This window comes from Sinohyriopsis cumingii, chromosome 15, assembly GCF_028554795.1.
Source record: "Sinohyriopsis cumingii isolate HCF-2022 chromosome 15, ASM2855479v2, whole genome shotgun sequence".
NCBI classification, from domain to species: Eukaryota; Metazoa; Mollusca; class Bivalvia; order Unionida; family Unionidae; genus Sinohyriopsis; species Sinohyriopsis cumingii.
This window is the reverse complement of record NC_142975.1, coordinates 58,701,713-58,716,530: the sequence shown is the minus strand read 5'-3', so window position 1 is coordinate 58,716,530 and position 14,818 is coordinate 58,701,713. Positions and strand designations below refer to the sequence as shown.

At 34.3% G+C, this 14,818-nt stretch overlaps 1 protein-coding gene across 2 annotated transcripts in view; it reads right to left on the bottom strand.

Moving 5' to 3' along the window:
• Positions 1-14,818, bottom strand: part of LOC149781867 (contactin-3-like) — a 199,050-nt gene that overhangs the window by 38,155 nt on the left and 146,077 nt on the right. For both annotated transcript variants that reach the window (XR_016414810.1, XM_089936061.1), the window contains exons 19-20: positions 9,250-9,360; positions 5,810-5,957 (exon numbers count right to left, since the gene is read on the bottom strand). Coding sequence is in view for 1 of the 2 variants with exons in the window: in XM_089936061.1 (XP_089792187.1) it covers positions 5,810-5,957; positions 9,250-9,360 (259 nt within the window). In the remaining variant the exon portion in view is untranslated. The remainder of the gene's footprint in view (positions 1-5,809; positions 5,958-9,249; positions 9,361-14,818) is intronic.

Sequence of the window (14,818 nt, the reverse complement as noted above, 5' to 3'; positions counted from 1 at the left end):
TTATTACCACTCCTTGTAAGTTATGCTGGCTATGTACCTTGAATAATTAAACGTGCATAACTTTTCATAAATATTAACGTAGTTTGTAGGATTGTTTATATCACTGAAATTGAGAAACTCGTGAGCGTGTGATTCAACTTAAATGACACAGCTATTAAGGACTTGCTGAAATGTTATCTGGAAGAATGTAATTTGGTCGAAACAATGATTAAAACAAAACCTGCATCTAATATGTTTGGGATGGATTTCAGTTATCTATACACGCTTTGCACTGTGTAAGCAATATACATTATAGCTCATCTTGGTCTCCAGGGTAAACTCATCCAGACCACAAATTTTGAAGTCTGTATTTACCTTTATTTAATTTCATGCTAGAGAATTCAGAAAATATGCAAATGCAAAATAATAACAAAATCAACCCATAGTACTTGATAACAGTTCAATAAGTGTCGGGTCACTGAAAATGTTTCTTTTTTAACACGCATGTCTTGGGACACAGCAAAAAATTATTTTTTCATGTCCCAAGATTTACAGCCTTTACAGTAAGACTTAAAAACTGTCAAGTTTAGACACTTGCCTGCAGATAAGCCGACCCCCCCCCCATCTTCCAGGCCATTAAGTTTTCCTAAATTATTTTGCTTATACGCGGGTATGTATGGTAAAATATTCATTCCTCCAATTATTACGGAAAGACCAGAGTTGAAAAGAACACTATCCCAGTCTGATTCTGTAGTCATAGCCAAGACACAGAATATCTTCCTCTTCAAACCTTTACCAAGACTACAGCAAATCAGACAAGGGTCCAGGGTGGGAGGAGGGAATCTTTGCACAGTAGCAAGTAAATATTACATAACTAAAGGTAGTTTTACCCCTAAACAGACTACATTTGAATAGCAGCATGGCAAGGGACTGGTGTTGTTGGTCCCTCTAATCTTGTCACACCATGGAAATGATTAGACCTCTGAAGAGCCCTACCTGAGTTTTGCTGTGATCCAAAGACAATCAAAGCTGCATCTTTCTGTAGGTGGAGAAACACCATGGACACTGTCAGTGCATGTCTGCATGTTTTAATCAAAGCCTCCAGCAAGAGTTATAATGATGCAGAAAACAACAATATCTGCTTCAACAAACTGAAGGAGGCAGCCAAAAACAAAAGATCAATATTTGTGACTATCATAACCAGGGTTCCAGCCTTAAATTCCATTTAATCCAGAGACAAGACCAGGTCCCAGCTGAAATCCCCAATTGGGAATCAAATAAATCCAAGGAGGGGGGTTAAAAGGGCAAAGCAGGAAATGCACCCAAATTTCTTGAATTGTAAACTGAGTGTGGGAAGAACAGAAGATCTGAATGAGAATAAACCATGGAAAGTCTCTCCAAACATAAGAAATCTAGAGTCCTCAGCTTCCAATGGCTTTGAGCACAGTGCTGGAGACTTATCACAAGTCCGAGTTCTTCCTACTCCATTATATGATCTGAAAGGTGCAATGAAGAATGGGACCCCAGTGGAATGGCCAGCTTCAACCAGTTCTTCTGGAAACTCATCCGAGTCTATGAGAATAGAATGGGCATCATTGTCCTGACCCCACTTTCAAGACAAGACAGGACTATCCTTCCTGGTATTCATCTCCATTGGAGTCATTAACACAGGTATTTTGTCGTTCTGTAACCAATCACGGGGGGGGGGGGGAGGGGGCAATGGGACTAACCCTCTCATCTTCCCTCCTTGGAGAACAAGACTGATGATTCCTTCTGTACAATCTATGAGGAAGATGGTGCTCTGCCTCCTCTATTTTGAACAAGGCTGGAGGGGACAGAGATGGTCTACTGTCTGCCCCATCCAACATACCTTGGGACCAGGGAAACAATATCAATGATGACATGGGGTGAAAAGGAAGACACATTATTGGGTAATGGGGGGCACCAAATTCCATGGGATTAAAAGGGAACATAGAGAAAGGGCATGCCAATCTGATCCCACTCCCTGATGGGTTAGTAAAACCACAACTACCTATTCCCACAAGGATTAATCAGTAACATGGAAGAGGAGGAAGGGATATTGACTAGGCCCATGTCTCCAGACCCATGCAGATGACCTTTGCCTAGTTAACAATTGGTCCTATGGTGATGATTTGACATATGGAATTCTGTTTGGAGAACTAGAGTCAGCATCAGATCACTTAGAGTGAGAGTGCTTTAGAATAGGCACAACATACTCTTATTGGCCATCCATTGGGACGGGCCAAGGATTTCCACTAACAGGAACTGATAACACGTCATAGAGTTCAATGATCCAATGACTTAAGTCAACTTCAGAACCATGGAAAAGCAGACTTGATCCCTCCATTACTGGAGATATTGACTTATCTAAGACACAAAGCGATCTAGACACCTCGTGAGAATAGATGTGGTCATCCTGGGATGTAAAGGAAGAAATGGTATGAATGGAGGGGGTCATCCAGGGATGAAGAGGAAGAACTGGAACTTTGTTCTTTCCATTGTAAGTGTGACAACTTGATGCCATGTCTGACACTGCATCTTCAAGCAGAAAACAAATAGGATAACTTCATTAAGTGTACACTTACTACATGATCAAGAGGTGGAATCGTCTTATGCCCATATTTACCAACACTCTGTAATATAATTATCAGCTGAAAAAGAAAAACAAATTTGACTGGGATGAAAGAGGAAAGGAGGTATTTACCCTGGTACTGGATCTAAGAATGGGTACAAATTTATTGAAGCACCACTTTGTTAAGCAAGATGCAAACACCACACAAAACCAATGAAAGGAACAAATCAACTGAAGCAAAGCAAGGACTGGGTAGAAAATGAACACACTGAAAAGGATACATTTAGCAAAACAAAAAAAAAACATAAATCAACATTAAAAGCAATTTTGCTGAACATTGAGACTCACGTGTATGAACACAAAGAAAATTTGCAAGATATTCCATATGTATGTAATCTGTGACTAAGGAATCAGACTGGGACAGTGTTCTTCTCTTCCTGGCCCTAAGCTTACTAATTGAAGGAGGGAATATTTTAGCTTGGAATGGGGCTTAGCAATAAAATAGTAGATTATATATATTACTGCTATTAAACCCAAAAACTTGCATTCCAAATCTGATCAAAATCTGACTAGAAATATGACTTTGATATATATTACTGCTATTAAACCCAAAAACTTACATTCCAAATCTGATCAAAATCTGACTAGAAATATGACTTTACTGTGTTAACATGTTCAGCCAATTAGATTCATGACTATCATTATTCTGCATGAATCTAATGAACTCAGCAAAGAACTTGCTGATATAAGTCTATATTTCTAACTTGATCAAAATCAGATCTGAAATATGGCTTCCAGAATGGCTACAAGCTCAGCCAATCTGACATAGATCACCCCATTAATATGCATGTTTCTCGCTCATTCCAAATCTGTCATCCAAAATCAGAAATACCTCCAGAGTGGTAACAAGCTCAGTCATTCATATATATTAAAACCTGTCAAAGACCTATTTTCCAAGTTTGATCAAAATTGCATTAAAAAAGTTTGGTAAGAAGCTAATAAGCTTATTTATCAATGTGGAGAAATATTTTACTGGAACTTGGTTCAAGAACAGTAGCAAGTTCAGCAAATCAGATACAAGACTATCTCATTAATAGGCATAGATCTCAATCATAATCAAACTCATCTTGATAACACAAGACTACTTAACAAGTCTGATCAAAATCTTATGACATATATATTTGCTAGAGTGCAGACAGGATCAGCCAATCAATTGCAGGGTCACATAATTAATATGCATGAATTTCACTCATATTTATATTCAACAAAGAATTGACATCTTGATGATATAGACCTAGTTATCAAGGTTTGGTTAAAATCCTCTCAAAAATACAGTCTTTCGAGTGGTAAAAAGAACTCTCAATCAAGATTACACAAAGTATGCAAAAGTCTCTGATGAATAAAATCATCCAACGTGACAATATTTACCAAACTTGAGTAAACTCAGGTCAGAAATACAGTCTCTCAAGTGGTAAGAAGCCCAGCCAATCGTATGCAAGATTGCCTTATTAATATGCACTGAACTCACCTTAAATGTCTTGATGATACAAGCCAATTTACCAAGTTTGGTGTTGACATTTTCAGGCAGTCAGATGTAAAATCATCTCATTTATACAAACAGATCTTGCTTGTAATTACATTAAATAAACATATTGATAATGTAAGCCTAAATACCAAGTTTAATCACTTCTGAAGCAGGAATAAAGTCAAGGTCAGTTCATAAATATGGCTTCCTGAATGGCAACATGCTCAGCCAATACGATGCAATATCACCTGCCATGAAGAAAGTTTGTAAAAAGTTTTTATGATTACTTGTATGAAACATCAGGACAAACCACAACAGATTCAACATGTTGAATAGAACATAAGGCTTAATTAATATGCATGTATCATAAATATGACTGAACTCAAGTGAGATCTAGATCATATAAACCAAAATTCTATGCCTGATCAAAATAAGAAATATGGCTTCAAGAGTGATATGCTCAGCCAATGAGATGCATTCAAGAGTGATATGCTCAGCCAATGAGATGCATTCAAGAGTGATATGCTCAGCCGATGAGATGCATTCAAGAGTGATATGCTCAGTCAATGAGATGCATTCAAGAGTGATATGATCGGCCAATGAGATGCAAGATCACCTCATTAACATGCATGGATCTTCCTCATTCTTGAACTCAGCAATGATCTTTAACATACAAGTCCACAATCCAAGTCCACAATGGTAATAAGCTCAGCTAATCAGATTCAAGTTCAGCTCATTTATATCTATTTATGCAAAGACCACCTCAGTTATATCTGTTATACAAGATCACCTCATATATATGTTTATGCAAGACCACCTCAGTTATATCTGTTATACAAGATCACCTCATATATATGTTTATGCAAAGACCACCTCATATATATGTTTATGCAAAGACCACCTCAGTTATATGTTATACAAGATCACCTCATATATATGTTTATGCAAAGACCACCTCAGTTATATCTGTTATACAAGATCACCTCATATATATGTTTATGCAAGACCACCTCAGTTATATCTGTTATATAAGATCACCTCATATATATGTTTATGCAAGACCACCTCAGTTATATCTGTTATACAAGATCACCTCATATATATGTTTATGCAAGACCACCTCAGTTATATCTGTTATATAAGATCACCTCATATATATGTTTATGCAAGACCACCTCAGTTATATCTGTTATACAAGATCACCTCATATATATGTTTATGCAAGACCACCTCAGTTATATCTGTTATACAAGATCGCCTCATATATATGTTTATGCAAAGACCACCTCAGTTATATCTGTTATACAAGATCACCTCATATATATGCAAAGACCACCTCAGTTATATCTGTTATACAAGATCACCTCATATATATGTTTAAGCAAGACTACTTCAATGATATCTGTTTGTCTTGCTCATTATCAAACTTATCCAAGATCTTGGTAATATAAGCACACATTCAAAGTTTTATCAAAATCAGGTCCGAACTATGGCCTTCAGAGGGGATAACAGGCTTAGATGTACCTCATATGTATGAATGTATCTCACTCACGATGGATGACTGATGGACAATGAATGACAAACACTGGACAATGTCATAAGCTTACACAGCATTAAATTGCAGGTTAGCTAAAAATATGAAATGGGTCGTAACAACATTGTACTGATGACAAAAGAAAAATGGACTGCATGGTGGTAGTAATGGAACTTACTTGCTTCAGCAGAGTAGATGACCTCCACGCTGGAGTTTGGTCCTGGACCATAATCATTGAATGCTCCAACTTTCACCTCATATTCTAAATAATAGTTGTCTAGACCCACTAAGTAAACATATTGTCCAATGTTACTATTCACATGCCCCTGCAAAAAATAATAATAATAAAAAGTAGTGGGCAATATGAACCAGATTCTCCCTAATTGGCCATTACATAGGAAACAAGCAAATAATAATAGTGAAAACACAGATGGCTTGATCAGGTGACTAGATTAAAAGGATAAACATAACTAAAAAATAGTAATAAACACAATATAATGATAATCATGTTCACAGTAAAATATTAACATCTGTTTAAATACATGTAATATTAATTTTAAAAGTTTCAAGTATTTTCTTTTGTTTGTATATTAACAGAATTGATTTAAAAGTTCATAATGTTAATGGAGAACAATATCAAAGCAATTACATTTAAGAAACATTTTACTTCAGTGATTCAGTATTGTTTTAAATGCTATACAGAAGCTGTCAAACTACATCACATAAGGTAACCAGTCATTGTCTCTCAGGATTAGAAATTTTATTTATGTCCCTTTACATACTGTGACTGGACTTTCAAAGTTAAAAATGCCAGAAAAGATAAATATAGCAAATGTTTTATTATACTATATTTAGCAACAGAGAGCAAACTGCTTGTTACAGGCTCTGAGGGATGAAATTACTGTGGCAAGTGGACAGCTCTTCTGAAAATAGGGTGAGTACACTGACTGGTCGATAGGCATATCTCCTGAACAATAACTAAAATATGCACCAAGTTTCACAGCAACCCAATAAACACTGCATGAGTAGACACATTCACAAAATTCTGTCACAATATGCATACAGACATAGTGAACAGGATACCACAAACAGCACATTATACACCCATCCCTTGTTGAATAGTTCACTACACAGGCATTGCTGACTGTAGAGATTACACATCTCCCTCGATAACTTGCATACAACCGGGTCCACAAACTCAGGCCACACTATAAGCGAGGTGCAATTTACAGATGGACCTCCAAAAATTGAAAAAAATCAATTTGACATCGAGAAAAGTGGGGGGGGGGAAGCGGCATTAGGGAACTGGGCTGTTTAATGACTAAGTCCTCATTTCTCATTTTACAATCACGTTGATAATAATTTTTAATAACGTGCTTTTCCTAAAGAAGTTGTTCATTATCCTGTTTAAATAATATTTATTTTCAAAATGTCCAACATGAAAGAATGTTCCAATTGGTTTCAACAGCCATCACGTGTACACAAAAAATGTGTGTATTACGTCACTGCTTTTTGTTTTCTTGATGAGTCTGGTTCCCGTAGTGGTGTTTAATACTATCCTGCCAAATCAGGAGTCTACAAGCAGGGAACTAGACCAACTGTTGATACACCACCAAACAAGATTCCTTTTTTTTAAAAAGCACGCAACATTTATTTCATGAGACAATCGTCTACTTCAAAATCAATATTTTTTTGTATTGTTCAATTAGTACAATAATGAGGTCATGATTTTATTGGAAGTAATAGTGAAATATCATCATTGAGGATATCTCCAAGTGCCAGTTCAAGAATTCTCTGAAACTTGCTTGCCTACAATGGTCCGTCTCTGTGAAATCAAGCTCTTATTTTACGAAGTATTCATTTTGTTTGGCTGCCTTGTTATTTTGATCACAGTTATGAAAGAGTCTGTTAATTAAAGGTAGTTTATGTTACAGACACAATAACATTCATAAGTGTTCGATTGATTAAATGATGTGAGTTCAACCAATGTACAACCGGGGCCACTAGATTTTAAGTTTGTAGGATTTTCGTGCCTTTTAACTTTTCTTTTATTTCACCACTTTTTTTTGATTCAAAGACATAATTAAAGTGATAATACAAAGGAGGCCAGCTTTTAATTCAGTGCAACAATACAAAAAATATTTCCACAAGTCAGTTATCAAAACACAGCTGGCACTTAATTAGGTTCTCAGAGAAACTCTCGTGGACATAGCTTTTATTGTAGATAGATGCATTTTACATTTAATTACAAGAGGACACATTGTATTTGTGACAATTACACTCAAAAGGAACTAAAAGATAGAACTAGAACAAAAATTTCAATTGATAAAAAATTATTTAATTTGTATTTATTTATTAAAGTACTGCCTCCACTTGGCATAAGTGACATTTTCATTGATCAAAATTTCCTTACATATCATTAATTGTGGTGTACTAGGAATGTTGTTTGGAAAGAAAATGTAAAAAATTGTATGACCTATTATTAAATTTGATATGTCATAGTGTTGATTAAAATTTCCAGGTCCTATCTACCGTTTTTGACAATAAAACGAGCAATACATCAAAGTTTCCATTACCAATTTTGACTGCAAATTTCTTCAAGTTCAACAAACAGGGATAAAATTTTGGGGTATTTTCTGGTTTAAAAAACGGGATCCATGCCTGACCCTGCATTTTATATGGGTTTGTGAGTTATCAGGGCACGAGTTATCGAGAAAGTGGTGTATCAACCAATGGGTCTCTAAACTTACTGCGCAGACATTTCTTTCTTATCAGACTTAACACAACCATGACCTTTATTCTTAATGCTTAGACACCCACCTCCATCATAAAAAGTTAGGACAAAATAACAAATTCCTGATTGATGAATCTATTGACAAGGGAGGTGACAAGATCATTGTCATTTCAATCTGGGTGTATGTCCATGCCATCAAGAAAGTTTGTAAAAGTTTTTATAATTACTTGTATGTTACATCAGGACAAACCACAACAGATTCAACATGCTGAATAGAACATCAGGCCAGGTTTATTTCACTTTTAATTATTCATTACCTTAATATTGTTAAATTACCAACTATTACTCAACCTTTTTGGTGGTGGGGGAAGGGGGATGAAGTTGGCCACAAAAAATTGACTGAAAGACAATAATAAGCACATTCTCATGTTTACACTCCATAAGTTGGATGGCTGGAAAAAGAGATTTTGTTAAGACCCACACTGGACAGAAGCATTTATTACTGCAGTATTACCTGTAAGGTCCCCATAAAGCCTGAAAGAAAATTATGTCCTCAAAAATTCATCTCTACGATAAAGAGACATGCACACAAATGATACCCGCATTACCTTCACTCCTCCCTCACCCTGAACTTCTGAGAGCAGTAAAGACTGTACTAATTAAGGTAATATTCCATTGTTCAATGGATTTTAAAGAAAGAAATTTGGTGCAATTTTATTTAAACCATGACCACAACAACAAACAATTATGAAATCAGAAAGCATGTTAATCATCTAAATTTTTTCTTTGATCCAACCAGGGACAAGACAAGCTAGTACAAATCGGAAGGGTATCTTTTTCTCTTGAGTGATAGAGTGACAGAAGGATATACTTATGTCAATTACCTTCATCCAATTATCACCTCTGTCCACCCCATCCCCAGTGTCCTCTGGCTTCCTCCTCCAGTAAACATTGTACCCAAGTCCGGATCCAGACTCCTCAGATATATCTAGTGGCTGAAATAAATGTTAAAATCAAGTGCAAATGATCTTTAATACATATAAGAAAAAAGTGCTGTAAATAGCTATAATTAGTTACAAAATAAAGGTTGAACAATGTTGAGTGTTGTTACTTTTTTGTGCTAGCAAGGCAAGAGACTAAAACAAATGATCCCAGTCAAAGATGTTAGTAGGTCAGCAATTAATCATTTGTGCAATTTAATGAGTTTTTTACATCCCAGATGTAATATTTCATCCCGGTTGTAGTATTTCACTGAGCTAGCTGTATGTTAAAAATTGTACCTATTTACAGCAAACACAATGTCAGCTTTGTATAGTACTCACATTTTTGTGGGGATTTTTGTGTTTTGCTAAGTTGTCATTTGTGTAATTGTTCTTTTGTGGCTCTGAGCCCTTGAAACAGTAATCAGGAGATTTGAAAAGCACTTGAGCTGGTTTTGCACCAGTTTTGCTCTGTTGTTTGTCAGTTTTTCTGTTGTTACATTGATTATTTCCCTGGCTAATATGATATTTTTTCATCCAGTGCCTTTGAAAATGTGATTTGTAACACACACACACACACACACACACACACACACACACATATATACATACACACACACATATATATAAATATACATACATATATATATATATATATAGAGAGAGAGAGAGAGAGAAAGAGAGAGAAAGAGAAAGTTTCTTTTCCTAGGTAAATACCACATATCTGGCCTGTACCATTTTTCCCTGGAAAAGTTATTTGTTCTGACCAAAATGTTTACTTGTCCCATTTTTTCATACTTGTAATTTTCTTTATTTTCTCATATCTAATGTCTAAAGAATTTGAAAAGCCTTTTTATCAGCATCTGCAATTTTTTCTGGGTAGGACTGTACTCGTAGCTACTAGTTACCAGATTATGTAATTAAAAGAGTCCATATTTTTTGGGTGTTGTGTTGCAGTACAGACTCTCATTTCAGTCATTTCTGTGTTTTTATGGTACATGTGTACTTGTTAATTTTACTGTTTTGTTGCCTTTTTGTCAGAATTAGTGCTAATTATTATATTCAAATTTTACCCCACATAAAATATAAAGTTTCAAATATTTTATGTCCCATTTCAATCATGATCTGCACCACCCCCCAAACAAAGAAAATTATACATTGCAACATTTCTTTACTTTAATATTACCTCAATAAACATATCGAACAATACATAATTATGAATTTTATAACTGATAATAAAGCTGCATTTAATTTACTTTTCAAAATCTAATTCTAGAACAAACAAGGTTTCTACACTGCTGCCCCTAAAATCTATGCACATTTGGAATCGACAGTATCATGATTATGTGTCAGTTAACATCCATCCCTGACTTTTAATTCATTTGAAAACCCCAAAAACTGCTCTGATATAAAAATTGTTTTTATCCTCTTGCTAAAGTGGAAAGAAAACAAATCATATCCTCTTGGTAACATGTTTACATAAAGATTTCTACTGAATATCTCCACGGTCTACTATTCTCAATTATTAAACACTACTATCAACCTATACAGCTTATGTTATTACCCTATACTACTTATATTACAACCCTATACTACTTATGTTACTACCCTATACTATTTATATTACAACCCTATACTACTTATATTATTACCCTATGCTACTTATATTACAACCCTATACTACTTATGTTACTACCCTATACTACTTATGTTATTACCCTATACTACTTATGTTACAACCCTATACTACTTATATTACAACCCTATACTACTTATATTACAACCCTATACTACTTATATTATTACCCTATGCTACTTATATTACAACCCTATACTACTTATATTACAACCCTATATTACTTATGTTACTACCCTATACTATTTATATTACAACCCTATACTATTTATATTACAACCCTATACTACTTATGTTATTACCCTATACTACTTATGTTACAACCCTATACTACTTATGTTACTACCCTATACTACTTATATTACAACCTTATACTACTTATGTTACAACCCTATACTACTTATGTTACAACCCTATACTACTTATGTTACAACCCTATACTACTTATGTTACAACCCTATACTACTTATGTTACTACCCTATACTACTTATATTACAACCCTATATTACTTATGTTACTACCCTATACTATTTATATTACAACCCTATACTACTTATATTACAACCCTATACTACTTATGTTATTACCCTATACTACTTATGTTACAACCCTATACTACTTATATTACAACCCTATACTACTTATGTTACTACCCTATACTATTTATATTGCAACCCTATACTACTTATGTTACTACCCTATACTATTTATCCCTTTACCTCATAGAGCATAGTGACAAAGTGCAGCACGCTATAAATAGAACACCTGTTACCTAGCAGACCGCATCCGCATAGGCATGCCTGTGAATTGTTAAGCAATGTAGTGGTGTTACGTTTAACAGCAGTTTTAACCATTTTACGTTTTAGGTAGACATCTATTATATATGGAAAAATTGAAGAGTAAAGTCCGATTGTTATAGCTGTGTACTTATTTTTCACGGAAGAATATTCTATGTGCTTCAAAATCTTGAGAGAACTTGTTCACCGTCATGTCCGTGAGGCCGCATGACCGACCATAGCTGCCATTTCCCATACTCGAAATTTACATGTTTTTCGTCTGCGTCTACATCACTAAGTCATCTGAATTTGATAATCAATAAAAACTAATTGCTGCTTACATAAATATCAGAGCCTTTACCTTAGTTACTGAATCTTTCGTGGTTGTGATTCTACTCGTGAAAACTTCGTAAGTACTGAATGAAATCCTGCCTGAGAACTGTTAAGCAATTTAGTGTATGTTACGTTTAACAACAATTTTAACCATTTTACATTTTTGGTACACATATATTATATGTGGACAAATTTAAGAGTAATGTCTGATTGTTATAGCTGTGTGATTATTTTCCACAGAAGAATTTTTTTTATGTGCTTCAAAATCTTGAGAGAACTCGTTCACCGTCATGTCCGTGAGGCCGCGTGACCAACCGTAGCTGCCATTTCCGATACTCGAAATTTACAAGGTTTTCGTGTGCGTCTATATCACTAAGTCATCTGAATTTGATAATTTATAAAAACTAATTGCTGCCTACATTAATATCAGAGCCTTTACCTAATTTATTGAATCTTTCGTGGTTGTTATTCTAATCGTGAAAACTTCGTACGTACTGAATGAAATCCGCGGCTGCCATTTTGGAGAGTGGAGATTACGACCCAGTTACTTTAAATAGCAGATATCGACCAGTGCATGAATAGCGACCACGTGATCTGACGTAATTGTCATTCGCAGAAATGAATGTAGTATGTAATAGGGGGGTTTTCCCTGAAGGTGGCGCTACGAAAACTAGCTCAAAATGGCTGATGTTTACAGCAGGCGTCAAAAGGCGCTTCTATGCGAATCTTGCAGAGGCGTCAAAAGGCGCTTCCATGCGAATGGTGTAGAGGCGTCCAAAGACGCTTGTATGAGGTAAAGGGTTAAATTACAACCCTATACTACTTATATTACAACCCTATACTACTTATGTTATTACCCTATACTATTTATATTACAATCCTATACTACTTATATTACAACCCTATACTACTTATGTTATTACCCTATACTACTTATATTACAACCCTATACTACTTATGTTATTACCCTATACTATTTATATTACAACCCTATACTACTTATATTACAACCCTATACTACTTATGTTATTACCCTATACTACTTACATTACAACCCTATACTACTTACATTACAACCTTATACTACTTATGTTACAACCCTATACTACTTATGTTATTACCCTATACTATTTATATTACAACCCTATACTACTTATATTACAACCCTATACTACTTATGTTATTACCCTATACTATTTATATTACAACCCTATACTACTTACATTACAACCTTATACTACTTATGTTACAACCCTATACTACTTATGTTATTACCCTATACTATTTATATTACAATCCTATACTACTTATATTACAACCCTATACTACTTATATTACAACCCTATACTACTTATGTTACAACCCTATACTACTTATATTACAACCCTATACTACTTATGTTATTACCCTATACTACTTATGTTATTATCCTATACTATTTATATTACAATCCTATACTACTTATATTACAACCCTATACTATTTATATTACAACCCTATACTACTTATATTACAACCCTATACTACTTATGTTACTACCCTATACTACTTATATTACAACCCTATACTACTTATATTACAACCCTATACTACTTATGTTACTACCCTATACTACTTATGTTACAACCCTATACTACTTATATTACAACCCTATACTACTTATGTTACAACCCTATACTACTTATGTTACTACCCTATACTACTTATATTACAACCCTATACTACTTATATTACAACCCTATACTACTTATGTTACAACCCTATACTACTTATATTACAACCCTATACTACTTATGTTACTACCCTATACTACTTATATTACAACCCTATACTACTTATATTACAACCCTATATTACTTATGTTACTACCCTATACTACTTACATTACAACCCTATACTACTTATGTTACTACCCTATACTACTTATGTTACAACCCTATACTACTTATATTACAACCCTATACTACTTATATTACAACCCTATACTACTTATGTTACTACCCTATACTACTTATGTTACTACCCTATACTACTTATATTACAACCCTATACTACTTATATTACAACCCTATACTACTTATATTACAACCCTATACTACTTATGTTACTACCCTATACTACTTATATTACAACCCTATACTACTTATATTACAACCCTATACTACTTATGTTACTACCCTATACTACTTATGTTACAACCCTATACTACTTATGTTACTACCCTATACTACTTATGTTATTATCCTATACTATTTATATTACAATCCTATACTACTTATATTACAACCCTATACTATTTATATTACAACCCTATACTACTTATATTACAACCCTATACTACTTATGTTACTACCCTATACTACTTATATTACAACCCTATACTACTTATATTACAACCCTATACTACTTATGTTACTACCCTATACTACTTATGTTACAACCCTATACTACTTATATTACAACCCTATACTACTTATGTTACAACCCTATACTACTTATATTACAACCCTATACTACTTATATTACAACCCTATACTACTTATGTTACAACCCTATACTACTTATATTACAACCCTATACTACTTATGTTACTACCCTATACTACTTATATTACAACCCTATACTACTTATATTACAACCCTATACTACTTATGTTACTACCCTATACTACTTATGTTACAACCCTATACTACTTATATTACAACCCTATACTACTTATGTTACTAC